The 24,942-nt window shown below is 35.8% G+C and overlaps 1 protein-coding gene across 1 annotated transcript in view; it reads right to left on the reverse strand.

The window, feature by feature from the left end:
• Nucleotides 1-1,424: 1,424 nt before the first annotated feature.
• Nucleotides 1,425-24,942, reverse strand: part of TMEM144 (transmembrane protein 144) — a 53,035-nt gene continuing 29,517 nt past the window's right edge. Inside the window, exons 6-11 of the mRNA XM_006902953.1 lie at nt 24,284-24,360; nt 21,435-21,553; nt 14,425-14,544; nt 12,519-12,616; nt 7,717-7,770; nt 1,425-1,508 (exon numbers count right to left, since the gene is read on the reverse strand). Coding sequence (XP_006903015.1) covers nt 1,425-1,508; nt 7,717-7,770; nt 12,519-12,616; nt 14,425-14,544; nt 21,435-21,553; nt 24,284-24,360 — 552 coding nt within the window. The remainder of the gene's footprint in view (nt 1,509-7,716; nt 7,771-12,518; nt 12,617-14,424; nt 14,545-21,434; nt 21,554-24,283; nt 24,361-24,942) is intronic.

Consider the following 24,942-nt stretch of genomic DNA (forward strand, 5'->3'; position numbering starts at 1 on the left):
TACCAGCCACTATGTGAGAGAAGGATGGGCAATCTCCTCCAATGTGACTGTCTCTGAAAATCCACCAGAGATTCAGCTCTGGATTGGATCTGAATAAATGGTACAGCAACAAAACACACACACTGTGGTGTCAAAGATTTATTGCCAAAATGTCTTTCCTAGCCAATGATTATTTATTTTTCTGCTGAAGTATTTTGTGTGTTAAGGAGAGAAGATTAAGTTGGGATACAAGCATTGCCCTACTCTTGTTATGTGCCATCGAATCCCTTGTGACTCATAGTCACTAGAAGTTTATTATATAAGCTCATGAGATCTCAACGGTATCTCTCTCTTTTTAGCACATTCACTTTACAGATAGTTTCCACTGCTTACCAGTCCCTGCAAAATCAGCTTGCATATCTAGAGTCATAGAAATCATTTTCTTGATGGGTCTGAGTCTCTGAGAGACCTTCCAGTGAACCACCCAACTTAAGAGACATTGAGGAGTGAGAGAACTGAACAAAGGAGAAACTACTGATAGTGTAAATCATGGAGTTACACAGCAAATCAAGCATTTGGGACACTGCTTCTTGTAACTAGTCTGCTACTAATCTTAGCAGTATGAATTATCTAACTATATATTGGAAGCAGGAGTGGCATCCACTTCCAAAAAAAGCTTGCCTTCGGAAACTCTATGATCTTGGAGAAAACATGAAAGTTTTGTGTTCAGGACTTTCATTCATAGGGTTGCTATGGGTCATTTACAACTCTACGGTATTTAACAATAACAACATAATATAAAATATTTATATTATACACATAGCCTCAATTATGAAAAAATAAACTGTGGAGGATAAAGTTTTATCTGGAGAGAAACTTAAAGGTGAAATAAGGTAGATAAGGTAGAGTTGGGCAATACTAATATGAGTTTAAATGTTTAACTAAACATTGACATAGATGTTTTAACATTCAGTCACCAACCTTGACATTTTCTTTATTTAGCAAAGATCTAGATGTCTTTTGAACCTAATTCCATTCCTCTCCCCTCCTAAGGTTACTTTTCATTAATAAAGGTAATAAGTTGCAAATACAGAGTGAAAATTCTTTGTACATGAATCAAAGTTTTCTTGGATATGTAGTATTAGTTCCATGTTGTAAAAAGAGCATCTTGAGATGTAGTGCTGTAAGAATAATTAGAAATTTTAGTCACTCAGTAGTAAAGTCCTATCTTCTTTTTTAGTTGATTAGAGTTTTTTTCCCCCTTTTATACTTTACAGAAGTTCAGGTATCTTCCGTCTTCTCATTGTGAAAAAAATTAATTTACATACACAGGCTAAGATCCATCTGCAGTGTGAAAATTATTCTGTTCTCTGTCATTTTGCTAGTTTTGAGCAAAGGCATTTTTTTTTCTTACTCACTGCTGCCATCTGCTGGTTTGATGGTGGTTAGATTTTAGAAAAAGCAGTGCATAAAGCTCCAGCCAGGATGATGAAAAACGCAAGTATCATCAACAGGTAGTTTCTCAAACCCTGAAAATTGAACAGAATAACTTTAATTAAAAAAAATAGAGAAAGTAACGTACTCAAAATTCCTAGGAATCTTCCTAATCATCTGGTATAACCAGTGGCTGCAACAATGGGTTCAAACACAATGATAATTTGGTGGGTCAAATCGTGTTTCTTTCTATTGTACACAGTTTCCTATGAGTCAGAACCAATTTGACAGCACTGATCCTCAATGAGAAGATGACACAGTGACTATGACAACAGCTCAGGTTTATCAGAAATCATAGGGATAGTGTAGAGTAGGAGAAGGTTCAGGTTTGTTGTTCATAGAGTCACTTTGAGTTGTAGTTGACATGATGGCATCTATCAACAACAACATAACAACAACAATAAAGCACGCAGACTATCTGTGGAAATTTGCAAGAGCCTTATCAATTCACCTGTTCAATACTGTTGTTGTTACGTGCCATCGAGTCGAGCACAACTCACAGCGACTCTATGAGCAAAAGACTTGAACCCTGGTCTATAACTATCATTGCTTCTCTAGGTTCATAGAGTTTCCAGAAGCATCTTGTTTAAGAAGTGGATGCCACTCCTGCTTCCAAGCCTGTCTCAATTCTGGGAGCTTCATCAAACACTGTCCACAATGGGTAATCATTATTGCAGGGTAATAATTATTGCATTTGTTACACCAGTGGCACAGTGTTCAGCATCACGGCAACTCCAAATTACTTCAGTACAACAACTTGACAGATCAATTTCAATTAGAAGAATGTTCATTCCAAAAACAATTAACATAAGGCCTGAGGCCCAGAGGCCCAAGGGCCCAACCACCTTTTAAATACAAGTCTTGCCCACCAGGTCCTGGTTGACTCTAAACAACAGACTTCCATCCCACAGCTTATTGTTTGTTAAATCCAGCAAATCCAGTCAGATCACATCTGATTGTGAAGGAAAAAACCAAACCAAAACCCAACAACCAAACAGTCCATAAGTGACCCTCATCAAAGCAAGAGGACCCATCTTCCAGAATACAGCTGCTTCACACATGTATCTCCAAACTGGAGAATTAGTCAGGGCTCGACTATCTTTTAAACACAAGGCCTGCTCACCAGGGTCTGGTTGACTCAAAACAACAGGCTTCCAGCCCACACTCATAGGCACCCTCAGTGTGTTAACATGTGCTGGGGTTATAAAGAAGAGCAAAAAATTAGGCATGGTTTATGTCCTTCGAGGGACAGGAATAAAAAGGAAAATCATATAGCAGAATGGTTCAAAGTGATAAGTTTGTTAATAACCAAAGGACTCAAGTTGTTTGAGAATCTATTACAAAGAAATATTAACAAGGCTGATTGGAGAAGTGTGGGTTAACTTTCTAAGTATCAATGAATTAGGCGAGAAACAGGTCAGCAGATAGGAAGTCTAAATAGAAGGAGCTGTATGTGAAAAACCCTGTAAAGAAAGCATGACACTTCTAAGGGATTGAAAATTCAGTATGACTGGAGTAATCACCATCAAGTAGAGCAAGGTAAGGCTTATGGGTTGTGTCTGGAGTATACAGCAGTGAAACAGGGCATGCTATGGCTCAGGAGTTTTAGTTTTTCAAGCTAAGAGAAGATATTTAAATAGGCCAAAGCAGTGTGATGAAAAATCAGGTTTACATCTTGCCAAGTGTGAAATTATTAGAATAAATTAAAATGGATATAAGGAAACCAATGGACGCGGCCTTAGTCCTTCAAAGACTGGATGTTGAAGTGCAGGTAGAGTAATAAGACAGACTTACAGGGTCAGGGAGAAACATAAAGAGAGAGATGTATGGAGAATAATTGAGCTAATCCTGTCTAGCTACGTATGGTGGTCCTGGGCTTAAAGAAGTAAAACCATAGAGAACCACGTACTAATACAGTTTAGTCTATTTTAAAGTTGACAAAGAAATATTTCCTGTGTTAAACAGAAATATTTCATTTCTGTCAAGTTCAATCTCTGGGAACACACACAGATCAATTCTAACATCTTTTCCACAGTTAAGAAAAGCCTTCAACTGCTGGGTAATTTATATTGCAAGAGCCATCTTTTTCCCTAATCAATATTCTAGCTTCTTTGATTGATTTTCATACAAAACAGTTTCAAGTTCCTTCATTATCTTAGTTGCAAGTTTGTCTATATCTATTTTTAAATATACTGGAAGCAGGAGTAGCATCCACTTCCTAAAAAAAGTTCCAGAAACTCTACGAACTTTGATAAATATCAATAGTTATAGAAAGGCTTCAAGCCTTTTGTTAATAGGGTCACTATGAGTCATGCTCAACTTGAAGGCAATCAAAAACATTCCTTATTCTAGGGAACTCTGGTGGCCTAGTGGTAAGAAGCTATGCCAGTGTCTTTAAGGAACTTGATTCAAATCCACCAGCTGCTCCACAAGAGAATGGTGGGTAATCTCCTGTGTGATTAACTGCCTCTGAAAATCTGTGGCAAGGTTAGCTATTAATTGGTTCCAACTTGGTGGTACACAATAACAACATTCCTTGTTGTTGTTGTTATGTGCCATCGAGTTGCCTGGGACTCATAACAACCTTATGTACAACAGTCCTAAACTCTGCTCTGTCCTGTGCCAAACTCACCATCTCGAACACACCTGCCCCCATTATCCGAGTCACTGAATCAATCCAACTCATTGAGGATCTTCCTCTCCTACGCTGTTCCTCCGACCTCCCATGCATGACGTCCCTCTCCAAGGACTGGTTATTTCTTACAACATGTCCAAAGTATGTCAGATGAAGCTTCAGAATCCTTGCCTCTAAGGAGCAGCCTGGCTTCACTCTCTCCAGGACAAACCTGTTCAATTCTTTAGCAGTCTGTGGTATATTCAATACTCTTCTCCAACACCACAGGTCAAAGACATCAATACTCCTTCTATCATCCCTAGTCATTGTCCAGTTCTATGATGCATAAGCAAGTGATTGCAAAGACCATGGCCTGTATCTGACGCATCTCAGTCTCCAGACATCGTTGCACTTCAGTACTTTAGAGAGGTCTCTAACAGCAAACTTTCCCATCACAATAAATCTTTTAATTTCCAGGCTGCTGGTGCCAAGAGTGTTGACTGTGGAGCCAAGCAAACCAAAACTGTGAACAGTCTCAATCTCTTCACCATCCATTATGATGCTGCCAATTGGCCCAGTGGTGATAATCTTTGTTTTCTTGATATTGAGCCTCAGTCCATACTGAAGACTAGAGTCCCTGACCTTCTAGCAAGTGCTTCAGGTCCTCCTCAGTTTCAGCAAGTAGGGTTGTGTCATCTGCATAACACAGATGAAGTTCATGTTGACTTTATTATTAAAATTATAGATAATTTAAGTCATTTCCAAAATTTTTCTTTTTAAAATTTATTATTCTTATTAATAATTTTAATGAAAATTTACAGAGGTTCTGGATTTCCATTCATTCATTGCTGCATTTTTCTCCCTGACCACCCCTCCCCTCATTTGTTCTTCTCTTTGAAAAGTAAAAGAAAAATTCTTTCATTGTCTTACAATCCCTACCCCCAAGTCCAATCCACTATGCAGCCTTCATTTTGGACTCCTGTCATGACAATAATACCTAATCATATATCCCTTTTAAACAGTTCTCTCTCTCATGTGTTTCAAACATTCCTTATTCTAAGTCAAGGAGTCCCGATGGTGCAGAATTAAATGCTCCATTGCTAACTAACATGCTGAAGATGAAAATCTATCGAGGTGCCCTGCAGGAGGAATCTCCCAGGACTTGGAAATCGGTTTCTATAAAGATGACATCCTATGAAAACCCTATAGGAGAGTTTCTCTAACATCTCCTTTTAAGTTTTCAAGATAGCAACCTTTACATACACACTAGAACAGGTACTGGGGGTGGGGGGGCATTCAACACATATTTTGAAAGAATATATTCAGCTGTTTTCCAGATACACATTGCGAGTTATTTAAATAACTCCAACATATGGGTATTTAATTATTATCAAAACTTTCAGACCTAATTATGCAATAACTTGGCTCAGTTTTCTATTGTATTGTCTATGTAGATAGAAGAATAATGTTCTCAGGGAGTGTAATATTTTTCTCCACTTTATGAATAAGGATCTGCCAGAATTTCTTAGTCTCTTATCTGAGCTCTAGATTTCTCTAGAGAACAAGATGGATTACATCTGGGCAAGAGCATCAGTTTTCCTTTGTCAAAGGTAAATGTTAACTTTTTAAAAGGATCATGATCACATTCTCCCTAAAACAAAAAGGTTTTAACTTGTATCTCTGAAGCAGCTACTGAGATGATAGATTACACCATTCTTCATTTGAGAGTAACTACTGCTCTGGAAATTTTTGTGGTAATAACTCCCCACGTTGGTATTACTGCAGACATATTGACTAACATGTATTGGTAAAAATGGGATATATCTAGCTTACAGAATGTAAGAAGAAAACTCTAAAACCAACTTCCCAAAGAAGAATTGATACTAGATATGAAGAACATCCAAAGTTCAAACAGCAAATTGATGGATTAAAACTAAACCAAGTCTGTTCTGGAAAACAATGTATTCAAATTTCGTGAATAAAATAGTATATAGTAGTAGTAGTAGTAGTAGTAGTAGTACTACTACTACAAAACCCCCAACCTAAATCAAGTCAGTAAGCATTTTCACACAAAAGTGCTAACCACTGTCTAAGTCCTTAATGCTGTAGTTTGTACACTTAAATGTATATTTTCAAGGGCTTCTTTGAGATATATAACTGATATAAAATAGAAGTCATAAAGAAAGGCAAAGGCTTCCTGCTGTTTTTCTTCTTTAGAGCTCAAGCACAGTGTTGATTTCTAAACATATTTAAAAAATTACTCTATGGATTTTTTTGCTTACTGCTTAGTATACGATATATAAAACAGTTAAAGTTTTCCTTTATATCAAGTATTAAGAGGCAAGTTGGTTTGTTTGTAGATAGACTTGCAAGTTGTAGTTTCTTTTCTTTATGAAATTAATTCTAGAGACAACAATTACTTATTCTTTTTAACTTTGTCTTTCTTTCATTACTTGCAATTTTATGAGTCATTTTCAAACATAGAAAAGGGCAGATTGTCAATACTAAAGTTTAAAAATCTTTACAAGGAAATTGCTGAAACTAACATAAATTACATGTGCTTTAGAAGTATAATTTGTACTGTCATGCTTTTAAAAATGTTTATAGTTACATATTTATTTAGTCTAACCTTAGACCCTACTATTACAGACTCAGAAATACTGTCTTTAGGATTTATAGGATTTACATGAAATCGGAACAGATTGAACATCCTGGGTTATCCAGCTCACCATCCGTCAGTTTGTCATACCGTGGCTATGATATGAATAAAACATTATCATACAATTCACAGGTATTTTTCAATTGAAGATTTCTGCCACCAATAAAGAATATGATGCTCCAGAACACTTTTTAATAAGGATACATAGTTAGCACAAACACATACATACACACTCTCTTCCTAGAATGATGTGATGAATGTAATTATAAGTTACACACCATTCATATTCCAAGGTATAGGTTCTGAAGGAGGGTGGGAAGAGTTGGGAAGTTGTAGTTTTCAACTGTTACTATAATATTTTTCTAGAAAGCTGTTGATTTGATATGGAGACCTTTAGGAAGCATGAATATCTAGTCCCAAATTCCATTTGATTCTGGAATGTTTTAACTACTGGTGTAAAGTAATATTTTGCTTTGTTTATCTAACATCTTTCATACCAAATTCCTTTATATTTTATGAATTATTTTGCCAAAAATCATTAAATTAAAATGAAAATAAATTAAAATCTTTGTTTTAAGCTAGGAATAGTGGGATTGTGGTTGATAGAATTACAGTGTTTCATGATAATGAGCACGAACCAAATAAAATAAAACAAAATATCATTCTTCCTACTGAGTCAGCCCCAACTCATGGTGAGCCATGTCTGCAGAGGTCCATAAGCTCTGTGGGCTTTTGCAGATTTTTCAGAAACAGACACCAGGCTTTTCTCCCCAGGCACTGATGGATGAGTTTTTACCAGCAACCTTTTAGTTAGTACTTTTGCCAGCCAACATTTGATCTATTAATTCCATTGTCTGCGTCTAACTCTAGAGTCACATAGAGTAGTCAGAATATAACATAAAATAATATTAAATTCTCATCTGCCTATATTTACTAAATTTTCCAAATTTCCCATCTCTTATATACATACCTGTATCTCCTTAAACATGAAGACACCCCACATTGCAGCAACTAGTCCTGGACCCTTAAATGAAAATAAAAACTTAAGTTGTATATTCTTCTATGAGTATAGAAGTGAATAATATATTATTACATTAATAATTGTTGTTGTTATGTGCCGTCAAGTCATTTACGACTTATAGCGACCCTATGTACAACAGTCCTAAAGCCTGCGAACATGAAATAGCACAGAAAATAATACGAGGTAAAAAAATTTTTTTCATTTTTCTCCATCTTCTTCATTTTTATTATTTTGATCATCTTATCATATTTTATGCCAGAAGATACTTTTTCTTGATTTTATGTATTTCTAATAAACAATACTTAATGATCTGGTAGCTTACTTTTTTTAAACTAATTTCTTAGGTTACACAAATGAGACTAGTGAGAAAAAGTTTATGAACTAAATTTTAACTGTCTTTGAGATAATCTTCTAACTGAAGAAATTTTATTATGTTCTTTGGGGCCTGATAATTACAAAGGTAGATAGGAGAGAAAAATCCTGCAAGGTAGTAGTAGTAATAATAATAATAATAATAACAACAACAACAAAGCGTAATAGGCAGGAGTTAAATCTAAAAAAAGAATTATTACAAGATAAGGCAATGAGAAGAAGTACGACAAAGAGAAGGAATACCCAGAGAAGGAATTGTTCTAAAATTTGAAAATAATAAACTATTTAAGATCAGTGTTGATTTTTGAGTGGGGTTTGGTTTTTGGCTATTTTTATTTTATTTTTTTTTAATTTGAGAAGGAAAAGAAAATGGAATGTGGATGTGTCTTGGCCTTTGGAGAGAAAGTACAAATATTCACTTTTGTAAAAAATTTTTAATTTTTTTCAAATATTCACATTCTTATAATTCCTCACCAAACCCTCCATGAACTGTGAAGCAGTTTCAAAGAAATAATTTCAAATTCTTTTTCCTCTTACCCTATTCCAACTGTCTAAATAACTGATTGGGTCCACAGGTTTCACTTCACTTTGGTATTTAAGTGAAGTAATAAAAATATGTTATGTCTATGTTTATCAGCATCTGGAAAAGTCAACATCAGAAGAGCCACAGAAATAGGGCAAAGGAACTACCTTTTACCAATGGCATCAAGTCCTAAGCCTCAAAAATCCAAGTCGTACAAGAAACAGCTGTATCCTTTAGGCAACTCCATCCTGGCTTACAAAGGAATGGGAGGTAACAATAAAATAAAGAATATAGAATAATGCTCTCAAGCTAATCTCTCAAAATGATCTGTCTTCTTTAATTTGAAAATTCAACTTCCTTTGGAAAATGTGGTAGAAGACAATATTATAAAGTATGATTGGCTATGAAGATTTTTGCCTGATAATTTTCTAATTCTAAACTCAGACATAGTTAAAGGGTGACCAGAAAGAGTGTAATAATTATAAGTAATGGCACTTTGCCAAAAGAAACAAACACAAGTAAAGATCAAAGTGGGATAGACTCTTGATTCAGACTTTGTCCAGGTCTTTATCAAGAGCTAAGATAAGAAACAGTAATAAAACAATAGTTTCTTTTATACTATAAAAATTTGTGAAGAATAACATTTATTTGTTATTTAATGTGCTCTGTTTAATGACCTCAAATGAGAATTCTATTAATAATGTAGGTACTAGAACAGAACTGGTCTTTTCTGAAGAATACTAAACTATCAGTCCATAAATATTGGCTAGTCATCATATTTCCCTTTTGGAAACACCAGAAAAGACTGCCTCTTTAAGCAGAGTAACTGGTCCCCTTTTGAACTAGTTCCTTTCTTTCTTATCATTGCCATTGTTTGACTTTCTATCTTTATTTGAATTTCTAGATGTCTTGTGTAATATATTCAGTATGTGTATTTTGCATTAAATTGTCTCAAGAGTTTTCTGAAGAATCCACATAAGTTTTAAGGATAACGTAATTAAAAGGAAATAAAAGTACAACAATAGAGATAAACTTAAATTTGACACAAGAATTAAGTACTCAGCTGCTAACAAAAAGGTTGATGGTTCAAAACCATCCACAAGCTCTGTTGGAGAAAGCCCTGATGGACTGTTCTCATAAAGAATAGAGCTTAGAAAATGCTACTGTGCAGTTCCACTCTGCCACCTGGGATAACCATGTTGGCATCAACACAACGGCACCTATCAAGAATAATGACTTAATCTATATTGATACATATTATTCCTTCCAATTTATTGAGTTTTATACTGTCAGAGATATTTGCATTTCTAGCTCAGGGCGTAGTTGTACTATATATACTGTTTACAAAATTAATTAAGAACATAACTGGTATGCCTTATTTAATTAACCAGAATATTTACCTATGATATTCAACAATTTTTAAAAATGAGCAACCTGAAATTGATGAGTAATAAAATTATGCTTGGAAATAACGTGGTCCTTTGCCATTCCTGTTATGAGGATCTTACTCAAAGAAAATGCTTTTAACTTGCTCAACTTTGAATATATTTCCCCTCAGCAGAAATTAAGAATGTTAAAATCAAATTACCCTTGAAAGCTGTCTATTTTATGAGCATGGTACAGATGTAAAAAAATACATTGTTTTGAAAGAATTGAAATTAAGTTGTAAGATTTTTTTTAAAAATTATGTAATATGGTTTGGACTAGAGAGCATGGTTCAAAAAACAAAAATAAATATCTGTTTTCTAAGTTTACACAGCTGTGCCACGCAAATCTTCAATCAAATCTTTGTGGTAATGATTTAGGCAGCAAAGGAGGCATGCAAACCACTGGTTAGCAATGGAAAATATCTAGGGGAGATGTGAAAGCTCAAGTATTGAAACAATTTTGGGTATATATTTATCAGCTTCAGTCCCAAAATAAACTCTAAATTGGATTTCACATTGTTGACAGAGAGTAATACTTGGTACTGGCTTAGAACAAAATGTCCAAGGTTAGAAGTTTTGAGATTTTTTACTACCTATATGATTTCAGACAATGTTCTTAGATTACCAGCACCTCAGTTCTCTCATTTTGAAAATAAGGATATGCCAGCACAAATATTTATTTGCCTTGCAGCCCCATGGTGGGGGGGAATAGATGATCTCATCTCTTGGATTATGTAGCCTCAGAAACCCAATGACGGGTCAGCGATGAGTGTGTTCTGACTCGATGGCAAGAAGAGAAATGTCAAAAGAATGAATTTTTTTTCGCATCCCTGTATGCCACCAAATTGGCACCTAAAAATCAGATGAAGCAAACTATATTTTTTTAATGTCATGAGAAATGTTCCTTTCCAGAGACAATACCTTAATAATATTGAAATACGGTTTCAAGGGGAATCTAAAGTCTTTTCATTTCACAAAGCTGCTATGAGATAGTATACAGGAAAAAAAATGTATATTTACAAACTGTGAAGCAATTATGAATGAATCTTGTTATAAGTGGAAAACTACAACATATACAAAATGACACATTAAAATTAGAACTTTTTCTTAAAAAAACAAAAGAAATAAAACAATAGTAAAATTGCAGATGAACAAACTCATTAGTATGAGTCAAGAAATTTTCATGCTACTGGAGTGAGATGGTATCTAGTTGTGGTTTGATTTGCATCTCTCTTTTTGCCAGTGATGTGACGCATTTCTTCATATGTCTGTTGGCCGTTTGAATATCGTCCTCTGTGGAAATTTTCCCCATGTCTTTTGCCCCTTTTGTATTGTATTAGGTTATCAGACTTTTTCTTCTGGAGGCCCAAGACTATTCTATAAACTCATTAGTATGAGTCAAGAAATTTTCATTAGCAGTTAATGATAGCCAGAAATGCACAATCTGAACAGTATAAAATTGATGAATGGGACCTTCTAAATATTAAATCGCTGTGTGCATCAAAACATTTTCCAACAAGGTGAAGAGAAAATCTACCAATTGCGAACAAACATTTGGCAATACCATCTCAGACAAGAATCTCATAACAAAAGTTTAACAGGACAGCAAGTAATAAATGTTGGAGAGGATGTGGCCAGGTAGGAACCCTTCTACATTGTTGGTGGGATTGTACAATGGCACAAAACCACTCTGGAAGGCAGTTTGGCACTTCCTCAAAAAAGATGAACATAGAAATTCCATATTACCCAGCTATTCCACTACTTGGAATAAACCCTGAGAAAATGAGAACTGAGACTCAAATGGAAACTTGCACATCAATGTTTATAGTAGCATTATTCACCAGTGTAAGAAAATGGAAACAGCCCAGATATCCAACCACAAATGGATGGATTAAGAAGTTGTGGTACAACCATACAATGGAATACTACATAGCATGTAGGAGCAATGACTTTGTGAATTATTACCTAACTTGGAAGGGACTGGAGGGCATTATGCTGAGTGAAATAACTCAGATTCACAAGGACAAATACTGTATAAGACCATTATTGTAGACTGAGTATAAGTATCCAAGGTGTGTGTTTGAGGGGTCCGTGGTGGTGGGGTGAGCGTGAAAACAGAGGAATGAGGATGGGTGGGGGGGAAATAGGGTGTTAATCATAGGGTTCTACAATTTGATGGGTGCGTGGGGTGAAGGAAATGGGAAGGATCTTTTGTGAAAAACAATGCATTCAAATCTTGTAAATAAAGCAGTATAAAATTTAAAATAGGAGAATTAGAATGTCAGTAGTTTCTTGAAATAATTGATAATAATACACCCCAAAATCATCAAAATCAATGAAGCTTTTAAGAATTCACCACAAATACTTTTGAAAAATTAGATAAATCAGAAATTGGGAAACCAAACACCAGAATCCATTCAGCTACTTACAGCAGTGATTATTGGAAAACTGACCACAGGACTGAGAAAGTGATTGGCAATGAACCAACAACAGGTAGCGATTGCCCAAAGTGTTCCTGAAAGGAATCCTGAAACAAAGACACAGGCATTTACAGACCACAGTTCTCTCTTGAAACCCTCACTCTACATCCTTAAGGAATATTATGGATATTCACATGTAATCACATTCCTATCAATATTGTGGGGGCTCTGCTGGTCTAGCAGTAAGGAGCTATACTGTCAACCTAAAAGTATGCAGTTCAAATCCATTAGTAGCTCTAAGAAGAAAGAAAAGCAATCAACTTCTGTGGGATTTACTACCTCTGGAAACCGGCTGATGGATCAGCTATGGGTCCATCTTCACTTGACAATATTCAACAACAGTTTCAATTTTGTGGGTAGTCTGGTGGCCTAGTAGTGAGAAGTTGTACTACAATCCCAAAGGCACAAGGTTTGAATCCATAATCTGCTCAGAAGGAGAAGGATGGGCAGTCTCCTCTGCTCTTTACTACCTCTGAAAAGACACTGGAAGATCATTATGAGTCAGTTCTGACTTAACGGCAAGCAACAATTCTGTGAAGCAACATGAGTTTCTGAACTGTATTTTTAAGATCATTTGGGAAACTAAATAATATCTGCTAGGCCCTAATCTTTTAGTGTTATTGATATAAAAGTAAATATTTGATGTTGATGGAAAGATAAGCTAATGGAAAGGGAAAATATGAAAGATGCTACATGTGAATAGCTACAAATATCTACTCTAAATCATGAACATAAAAGAAAGTGAAATATATACTACAGCTATAGCAAATTGGGACATCTGTTGGCCTAGAGGATAAAGAGCTGAGCTGCCAACCGAAAGGCATGTGGTTCAAACCACCAGATGCTCCTCAGGAAAAAGTTCTCATGTGTTTTACAGCTTCTGAAAGCCTGCTAGACAATTAACTATCAGTTAGTTCAAATTGAAAACAAGTTCAATGTTTTTAATGAGACTTTAGCTAAGCATTCAGTTAGTAGTTTATATTTTTTTTTCAGATGGCATATTTTGGTTTAAATAAATTAAGCATTCAAAGTGGACCTCTGACATTGTTTTATCCTCTAAAATTTTTTTTATTTGGGAACCTATGTTCCAGAATGAATGATAATAAATTCCTAAATAAGGGCAAAAAGGTGTTTTCATGATTGATGCCTAATGAATTTACAATTGGTTTTCTCTGAAATTACAGAACCCTATACTCTATTTTTTAATAAAGTCATAGGACCCAGATTGCTAATATAAATCTTTACTAAATTGCCCATTCTTCTCCTGAGGAGCAGCTTGTGGATTCAGACCATATGTTTTAAGGATTATAGCACAGCTTCTTGTCACTTCACCTCCAGAGCTCCCTTTACATGGTAAAGAACAGTAAAAGCTGACGGCTAATGTACAGATTGTTTGGTCACATTGAGGCTTAGGAGGTTACATACTAATGACCAGCATTCCATAACTAGCTTATTGATTTTTAAATATTTTTTTTGGTTTTTGTTTGTTTTTAATCATTATTAAATTTTATTAGTTTTAGTGAACATTTACAGAGATTTTGGGTTTTCATTCATTCATTGTTGCACTGTTTTCTCTACCCTCCTCCCCAGTTCGTTCTTCTCGCCACCCCGAATGTCTGTTTTAATTGTCCAATTGCCACAGTGCTTGTCGAAGCCAGTTCTGATTAATCTCCTTTGTCAGTGTGATGTTTTATTTTTAAGTAGTGAACTGAAAGCCAAAGTAATTAAGACACACACACACACACACACACACACACACACAGGATGGCCTGATTTCCAGTTTATTATTACTCAACCAAAATGAACAAAGGTCCTTTAACATAGAAAAAACATTTTATATAGTAAACATTCTTACCTGGCAAGACTGCTTTAGGATATAGTTTAGGGCTATTTTTCATCGCTATACAGTATGCCAGAAAGTAGATTGTACTTGTAAGAAATATGCCGCTGAAGTGTGCAAAAACATAATCTAAATCTGAAAACAGATGACACAATTTTCACATATCACTTTGATATTTTAAATACATCTGAGCTTCTTAAAAGCAATAAAATAAGTTAAAATTTAACTTAAAAAATTATCACTGTTGCTCTAAGGAGTCACCTCAGACTCACTGTGACCCTATGTTCAGCAGCACAAAACCCTGCCCTGTGATGCAATCCTCACAATCTCTGCCAGGTTTAATTAAGCTCATTGTTGCAGACACCATCTCAATCTGTCTCATAAGGGTCTTCACCTCCTTCACTGACGCCTCTGCTTTTCCAAGCATGATGTCCTTTTCATTGTTGTTGTGTACCGTAGAGTCAGAATCGACCTCCAGCATGTTTTCAGAGGTAGTTAATTGCACGGGAGGAGATTTCCCATCTTTTTCCCGCAGAGCAACTTGTGGATTCGAATCCTCTGCCTTCAGTATTGCAGCACAGATTCTTTGCCACCAAGTTACCAGTCATTCCACTTTTCTACATATTTATTATATAAGGATCCCCGTGGCACAGTAGTTAAGTACTTTAGTGCTAACCAAAAGGTTGAGGCTTTGAACTTGCCAGCTTCTCTGTGGGGAAAAAGTTGTCTAGTTTCCAAACAAGAAACCCTATGTAGCAGGTTCACTCTATTCAATAGGGTTGCTATGTGGTTTAGTGGTAAGAAGCTGTGCTGCAATTCCAAAGGCCCACATGGTTCTAATTACCAGCTGTTCTGTGAGAGAAGAGTGGGCAATCTCCTCCCGCAAGATTAAATGCCTCTGAAAACTTGTTGGAGAGTCAGCTATCAGTAGGTCTCAACTAGATGGCAACAGCAACAATATGTATCAGATGAGTTTGTTTTTGTTGCTATCAGGTAGGTGCCTTTGCATCGACTATGACTCACAGCAACCTTATGAACAACACATCTGAACCCTACTCTGTTCTGTACCATCCTCATGCTCAAGCCCAGTGCCACAGTCACTGTGTCAGTCCACCTTGTTATGAATTTTCCTTTCTTTCTGACCTAGCACTCTTCTCAGAATGATGTTTGTTTCCAAGGACTCATCACTTCTGATGACATGCCCAATGTATGTGAGATGTTTCACTACCCTTGCTTCTAAGGAGTACCCTGGCAGATGTGGTTGGGAGGTACAAAGGGTTAATATACTTGGCTGCTAACTGAAAGATGGAAATTAAAGGTCACTAAGATATGCCATGGAAGAAACAAAAAGTGATATACTTCTAAAAATTAACCAAAGAAAACATTGTGAGACTAGTTCTATGGTGGGGTCACAGTGAAATGCTATGCATCACAGTTCACATCTGGAGTTAACCATGAATCATATGAATTCCATATGATGGAATTAAAAAAAATATTGTGAATACCTTCTTTAATAACAAGATTTTAGACATAAATTTACTATCAACTAATTTTAGAAGTATGGGAAATCTCCTTCCATTCAATTAACTGCCTCTAAAAACCACCAGATGGTGATCTATTGGTTGGTTCTGACTCGATGGAATACAACAACAATTTTAGCACATTAGGTAAACTGGTGTTGTCAGGAGATGTAGAAAAAAAATATTGGGTGTAATTTTATGTTTTGTTCATCACTGTGGAGACCAGAACAGCACATCTATTATTAGAGTTATACATGAAAATAATAAGAAAATTATTCCAAAGAGGGTTTTAGTCAACTATTTTAACCTCAGTTACACAGAAGAGTTAGTCACACAGGATGATAGTGCAATATCTTGAGAAGCTCCAATGTTACATGTCAAGCCGGCAATTTTAACCAAAGTTACACAAAAGAGTTCGTCACACAAGATGATAGTGTAATATCTTGAGACGCTCCAATGTCACATGTTAAGCAGGTAATAATCATAGAGTATACACTACACGTCTCTGGTCAGGGATGCCACATTTGGTTCCCTATTTCTTTACCTAAAATCTGACAAAGGTAACTCAGTCATCATTGAGTTAACTCTGCCCCTGGCAAAACTTTGTATGACAGAGTAAAACTATATTCTTCAGATTATTTAACGGTTCATCTATTGGAAGTACATCAGCAGGACTTTCTTCTGATGTTCCTCTAGGTAGATTTGAGCTTCCAACCTTTTGGTTGGAAGAGTGAGTTAATTGTTTGTGAGTTATTATTTGTGCCATCAAGGGTTAGAGAATAGACTGAAGTTGCCAATGATTTATTTTACTTGAATCCATAATCAACACCCATGAAAGCAGTGGTCAAGAAATTAAAATATGTTCCTCATTGGGAAAACTGGTTTTCAGGGACCTCTCAAAGAACAGCAGTGATGTCAGTTTGATGTCCAAGTCATAGTATTTTCAATAGCTATCCTATGCATCTTCCTATTCATCAAAACAATGAATAAAAATGACAGAAGAATAAGAGACCCTTTTTAGTTGTGATGTTGCAGAAGAGTATTGAATATTGCATGGACTGCAAGAAGAACAGATGCATTTGGAGAAAGAGCCTTCAGGGTTATCCTAAAAGGTAAGGATGATAAAACTTTGTCTTACATACTTTTTAAAAAATTTTTACATTGCTTTACATACAAAGTTCATACATATTGTGTCTCACACTATCCTTCATTCACATTATACTTTTGCATGCTATCAGGAGGGGCGAGTCCTTGGAAAAAGAATGACATGCAGGGAAAGATAGAATGTTAGTGTAAAAGAGAGGAAGAGCTACTGTTTTCTCAGTGATTTGGGCAGGCTCATGATCCCTATTCCTGGCTGAAAAATTATGTCAGGAAGGGATCGAGAGAGTGAGAGGGAGAGGAGAAGAGGGTAAATGGCACAGAGGGTAGCTTGGATGAAAAGCTAGAGATTTTATTAAGAATGTTATATTCAAGAGACAAGTCAATCACCCTCCTTGAAGGGAGAGCACCTCAGAGCATATCAGGGTCATGGTCTTTATAGGACTTGTGTAAAAATATATGTAAACAAGGGGAGTGATGTGTTTGCATTGGTGCCGAATCTGTTCCATGGAGGAGTTGGGCAGAGAGTACCTAGTATCAGATATTTTGACCTAAGTTGGATCCAACATAGTAATCTCCACAGTAATTGAAAACTTTCCTAGTGCTGGTGGAAGTTCTTTTTTAGCATTCTAATGAGGAATTAATCACCTGGGCACCTGAAGAATAGATCTGGGCATTTTACCCATTTTTTTTTCTGAACATGTGTTAACTGTTTCATCTTTACAAGGTTTATTATCTTAGCAGCTGTCTGCTTTCCTTTCTGCTCTAATGTTCATAAAATTTCAGTCTAGTGGTCTTTCTTAATCAACCTGGTTCTTATTTGATCAACCTGGATCTTGATTGCCTGGCTCTTTTTCTACAATTTTTTTTGGTGTTTCATTTAAAATTTTTTTAAATTATTATTTATTGTGTGTGTACTGTCAAATCAGATCTGACTGGTATAGGAGGAGATTTCCCATCCTTCTCCATCAGAGCATCTGGTGGATTCGAATGTCATTTTTTAAACTCGTTTTTTATTGTGTTTCATTCATGTATAATGTGTTGTACACAATCTTCTGTTTGCATTGTTTTTCATACGATCATTCATATACACTGTATTTTATAAAATGAATTACTATTGATCTATGCTTCTTATGATCCTGCCTTTTTAACTCCCCACTGAATTTTTCTTACACCTTCACAACACATCTGCCACTAACCTCTGCTATCCTACTAATTTAAGCCCTTCCCCTTGTTCTGCCCTTTCCTCTTTTGAACATTTATACACATATTGCTCAGCTGTCCTATTTTTACAGTTACAGTCGATAGCCTAGTTCTTATCACTGTTTGCTGCTCCTTCATTTTTGTGGAATGTCTTCATCTCTGATCTAACTCTATCCCTAATACCTCAAGGAGATAAACTGACACAGTAACTATGACAATGGACTCAAGCATATTGGAGAACCTAAGACAGGGCAAGGTTCAGAACTGTTGTTTAGGGCTTAGTCATAAATTGTGGTTGACTTGATGGCACCTAACAACAAACAACAAAAACCATCAAGGAATTTGATGAAGTGGCCATGTGTAGGCAGGAAAGCTTGGAGGACAAAGCATTTATATATTCTTTATGTTCTACTCTAGCTCCTATAAGCACAATTAGTCCACTCATAGGTCACCAAAATATGTAGCAGAGCAGAAAAGCTAAGACCACAAACTTATTTTTAGGTGCCTCCGAGTATGCTCTGACTCCTAGAGATATTGCATACAATAGGACAAAACCCTGTCCTATCTCACACCCTCATCAGAATCTCTTCTGTTCTTAAACTCATTGTTGAAGTCATCTTGTTCATCTACATTGTTGAGGGTTTTCCTGTCTTTTGCTGATCCTCTACTTCTTCAAGCATAATGTCCTTCTCCAGAGATTGGCTCCTTCCAATATCATGTCCAAAGTGTTTAAGAGAAAGTGTCACTATCTTTGATTCTAAGGAACAACTCTGGTTGAATTTCTTCCAAAACAAATTTGTTCTTTTGGCAGTCTGTAGCATATTCGTTATTTTTGCCAACATTATAATTCAAAGGTATCAATTTTTCTCCAGTCTTCCTTAGTCATTGTCCAAATTTCCTGGGTGTATTAATCATCATTTCACTTAATAGCTTTGGAACTTTTTCAAATTATCTACCTATGTTTTACTTTTCCATTTGTGAAATCTAGCTATGGTGTCAAGGGTTTATTGTTCAAAATGGCTTTCATATCCATTGACTTTGACTTTGTCACATGGCTGGGGGAGATCATACAAATGGGGTATGCTAGTCATCATAAAAATAGGATTGGCTACTCAGTGACAGAAATTTGAGAGTCTTAACCAGTAAGGGAAAAGAAGCAAGAGGTTCAGTATGCATCCTTTGGGGTTGTAGATTCCTGACACTGTTATGATGATAGGCACAAAAACAATAGAAGTCTCAGGGGAGAACCAGAGACCAACATGAGACAGAGCTGAGTTGGAACTGATGTCTCAAAGAGCCAGAGCCAAAGGTCTGTGTCTTTCCTTTTTATCCTCTTGGAGAAGTTTTTGGACGTGCATAGGGATTTGATTCTTGGAATGTCCCAGTCATCTAATGCAATATCTGGGGAGCTCAGGTGGCCTAGTGGTAAGAAGCTGCACTGTAATCCGGAAGGCATGTTATTCCATCAGCTGCTCCACAATGAAGGCTAAGCAATCTCTTCCTGTGCAATTAACTGCCTCTGAAAACCCACTGGAGGGTCAGTTATGGGTCAGTTCTGACTCAATGGTACACAACAACAACAACAATGAAATATCTATGAGAATTAACTATGTTGATATTTGTAAAGCACACTAAGAACAGTGCCTACCTCAGAGTACAAATCACATGTGTCTATTAAATTATTGAAATAAAAAATAATGCCCCCCCCAAGCAGAACATTTTTAATAAACTGGACTAAAATGTGCTAATATCAAATTAACTTCAGGGTTGTCATTACAAATATTACTAAAAACTTATTGTTCCATTACATAAAGAGATTGAGGACATTGTTTATTATGTCCTAGTACCAAGAACAATTGTAATCCTAAACAATTGGCTGTTCTTATTTTTTGTTCATTGAATCAGAGAACTGATTTGATTTCTGTCAAAGCTAAATGCAAGAAATATTAGAATAAAACTTATGGCTCATTTCTGGTATATAACTGTGCTTTGACTTATTCCTGATTTTGTGTTATTTTGTTACTCTTGTTATATCTTCTTTCTTAGATTGTCTTGTTATTCTATTTGTATTAGTTTTTGGCTTTTAAAATTGAAAAAAAAAATAGAGATTTAGTAAAGTATTTGCTTAAAACCTTAACTCTCTCACAAATAACAGACAAAAAAGAACAAAAGATTTGATTACTTTACATGCACACATACAAAGGGGGGAGGAAGCTATCATATCTACTCAGTCAATTCATTATTGTAAAATCAAGTATAAATCCTAACTTCTTCATGAATCTATCTCTTAGGACATTTGTTTCCTAACCTTTTCTCCCTCCTTTAAACTTACTGTTGTTATTTGTCGTTCAGTTACAACTGACCCTATGATAGCTGACATAGGTGACTCATAGCTGGTTTTCAGAGGCAGTAAATCACACTGGAAGAGACTGCCCTTCTTGCTCCTGTGGAGCAACTGCTGGATTTGAACCATGTGCCCTTGGGTTGACAGTTCAGCTCCTTACCACTAGGCTACCAGAACTCTCTTAAACTCTATTCATTTTTAGTGACACCTAATTTAGCACTCTATTGCCCGTTACTTCATTTTTTTAACATTTTATCAATACAAAAACAAGTTTCAAATTATTTATTAAACTGCCGAAGTAGACACACTTTCATATCCTTTTAAAATTTTACAAGAGTGTACCATATAGTATTGTGTTTACTCATGAACTAGTAAGGCCATCTTTGAAAATACATAATCAGAAAGTATTAAAGATAGTTTCAGCATACTATTCTGTGCTTAAAAAATAATATTCTCCGATTAAATAGGTTATACCTTGACCTTTCGAAACATTTACTTGATTTTAAAGTACTATGTACAATTCTTTAGCCTTTTAAAAAAGAGGAGAATACATATTTTCTCACAGATCATCTAACTTAAAAATAATTTCAAAATCTCACTGGAAAGCTCAAAACCATATGTTAAGACCTAAGTAGCAAAAATAAAACTGACTAAAGCTAATTATATTTATATGCTAAAGATTATAGGAAAACAATCTCTTATTTTCAGTCTTCATTGCCTTTTTAATTTATCACTCATTTTTAAAATGTAAAATCAGGTTTGTTTACTATTGCCAAAATTCTTTTTCTAATTATAAGTAGAAAATGCATACTAATAGTTCATGTATAAAGTGAAATAAAGGAGATTTCTGATCTTACCATATTGACTTGCTCCTGTATACATACTATCATTTCTTTTGCTATGGTCCTTGATATAAATTATTGGCACAAATGTACAACCATAGAGTATTCCAGATATCACGGCAAGACCACATCCTCTTAAAGCAAAGGAAAAGAAATAAATCACTATTAATACTGGCAACAAAATATATTTAAACAAATATAAATAGAATTATAATTCAAGCATGTATTTTCAAAAGGGTTTATGGAGAAATCTATCTCAAACTCTATGAATAGTAGAAGTCCAAGAAATGCTCTGGTGTCAAGAAGGTACCAGAAGTAAGAGTACAGGCTTCTGTTCTCTCTACTGGATATGGTTTCTCTAAATTGTAATCGGTTATATAATGATATAAATGGTAATATTGTTATATTATACAATTCACGTAAACAAATGTTGATCTCTAATTGAATAAAATACCTGTGGAACAACAATATGTCATATGCTTCAGGCCATGGTCTTTTCAATCACTTAATATGCATTTGAGAACTTGACAAAGAATAGGATGACAGAAGAAGAATCAATGCCTTTGTGTTGTGGTGTTGGAGAAGAGTGCTGAATATGGACTGCAAAAACAATCAACAGAGATACATCCTGGAGAAGTTGCAGCCAGAGTGCTCAGTGGAGGCAAAACTGTTGAAACTCCATCTCACATACGTTGGACATGTTGTTAGAAGGGGCTATTGCTTGGAAAGAGACAGCATGCTTGGAAAGATGGAAGGCCAATGAAGGAGAGGAAGACCCTCAACAAAATGGATTGTCGCAGTGACTGCAGCTGTGGGATCAAGTACGTCAGAGATGATGAGGACGGCACAGCATAGGACAGGGTTCAGATTTGTTATTTATTAGGTTGCTATGTTCTGGTGGCCTGGTGATAAGAAGCTATGCTGCAATCTGAAGACACATGGTTAAATCCACCATGGACAATCTTCTCCCACATGATTGTCTCTGAAAATCCACTGCAGGGTCAGCTATGGGTCAATTCTGACTAGATGGTACATAACAACAACGAGTTACACTGGACTCAACAACACCTAACAACAACAATATAATTAGTACTAAGCTCAGATAAATTTAATACTAGATGTGTTTTGCTTGGAAAAGTAGAGTCAGTGAAAGAGAGGAATATTCTTAACGAGACGAATTGACACAGTGACACCATTGGCTTGAGCATGGAAGAAACTATGTGGATGGCAGAGGCCTGTCACTCGTAGGTTGGCATGACTCACAGGCACATCACTACAACAACAGATGCATTTTTGTTCAAAACAATCATTAAGAGCCACTAATTTATCCATGCCTTAGTTAAACTGGGCATAGTAATAAAGAGGTTAGGAAACAAATTTGGATTATTCCAGGCAGAACATTGCTTTTTATGAGACGAAAGCATTTCTGAGTGTTGGAGCCATGTTCACTGTAGACTATAAGTGCCCAAGGCAAAGGGTATATTCTGGGTCTGTGAAGAGGTGATTGATATTTTACAACAGGTATTTCATCTAATTTAACACAAAATTAACTTCTGTGAAATAGGGGATTCATTAGCCAAAAACCATTCCTTTTTCTAAATTTTTATAAACATATCTCTATTGTCTATTTTAATAGTTCTTTTTAAGGACTATGAATGAGACTGGCAATCTATAGGATCATATGAATCATGCATTCCAGTCACACTACCAATATTGCATCATGGAAAGCCTGGACTTTATACCTCTGTAGGAGTGTCCTATGAGAGGAGGCCTGGCTAATTAGGCCACAAACACAAAGGATTTCCTCCTCAGATAAGAGCAAAGGAGATAACTTTCTAAATAACAAACATTTTTTGGGGGCATATCTATTTTATCATTAAGTAAGAACCACTTACAAAAATAAAACTGATTTCTTCCAAAGTTGTTTGCCAGTTCATTTACTATTCACTTGAAAATGCACTGAACATTTCGTGTGTGCCTGGTAGGGAGTAATACATTTAGTTGCTAATTGAAACATGCATAGTTTGAGATCACCCAGAGGTATGGTGAGATAAAAGCCTGGTGACCTATTCTGAAAAGCCAGCCCAAGAAGCAAAGTCTTATTCTGGCACATACAAGGTAGAATCGCTTTGAGAGAAGATAGTTTGGTTTTGATTTTATGTGCCAGGCATTGCTAGCTCTGGCTTCCTAGTATGAAGTTAGCAAAAAGACCATCAAAAGGGAAAGCTATATATTGTTAAGACGAATGAGGATGTCACTAAAAGTTTAAAATAGCCATTAACTGTATAACACATGTTCACATGTGGTTGTATATTTTCCTATTTCTTTGTAAATGAAAACAAACCTAAAGAAAATGGCTGATATTGAGTCTAATGGTCTCAGTTTATATGGAGACATTAAATGCTACATTATATTTAACAATGAGTACTCTTGGGATTACAAAATGGTCCGATATAAGTATGAAGGAATTTCATGTGTAAGGCAGGCACCATGGTAGTACAGCACTAGAGAAGAGTTTGTGTTGCCTTGTTCAGCTGTGACTACTAAGAACATTCTAGTCACAGGCACTCTGAGTTAGTCTACCATTTTTACTTGAAGCATAAAAGACTTACAGAATGTAGTTGCTTTCATAAAGTACTTATTGTCTAGAGACACTAACTAAAAATAACCAAGTTCAAAGATCTCTGTACCAAAACACACAGCAAAGGGCAAAGAAAACCTCTCTTTCATGGAGCTGAGGAAGCTAACACATTTGATTTTGGAATTCAGATGACTATTATGCCACACTGGTAAGCCTCACACTGGTAGACCCCACTTTAACCAAAGAAACAGAATACTAGAGCAAAGAAGTAGCCCCTGCTTACACAATGCGGTGTTGTACTGTAGAAAGTTTATCCACCCAGGAATAACTAGCACAGACATCTGGACTTGAGTTGATCTCCTGTTGAACACATTGGCGCAAAACAAACAAACAAACAAAAATGGCATTCTTTTAATAAACATGCTAATATTTTTTGAAAAAAATATTCCTAGTAGTTTCCTCTCTTCTATCTAGAAAGCTTTAAAATATGAACATACTATGCAATATACTCTGATTCTTTGGGTATTTCTAGAGTCAAGAGCAGCTGTACATAGGGTCACTATGAGTCACAAGCAACTAGATGGCACACAACAGCAATGAACAACATACTTGGTTTGATTAATTTCAACATTTATCCCTCTTTCATTTCATGTTTTTTTTTGCTTTTTGGTTTTTTCCCCCTTTCACAACAAAATTGACTGAATATCAATCAGTTTGGTAAATTCTCTGTTTAAAATCTTCACAGCTAAATATACCGTAATTTTCACATGCTATTTTAAAGCTGACTTCAGTTCAGCAGAGAACTGCCAGAAGTCCAGGCTGGGTTTAGAAGGGGTCGTGGTACTACGGATATTGTAGCTGATGTTAAATGGATCTTGGCTGAAAGCAGAGAATACCAGAAGAATGTCAATCTGTGTTTCATTGATTATGCAAAGGCATTTG

This window comes from Elephantulus edwardii, unplaced genomic scaffold (assembly GCF_000299155.1).
Source record: "Elephantulus edwardii isolate Elephantulus edwardi_28Jun2011 unplaced genomic scaffold, EleEdw1.0 scaffold00477, whole genome shotgun sequence".
NCBI classification, from domain to species: Eukaryota; Metazoa; Chordata; class Mammalia; order Macroscelidea; family Macroscelididae; genus Elephantulus; species Elephantulus edwardii.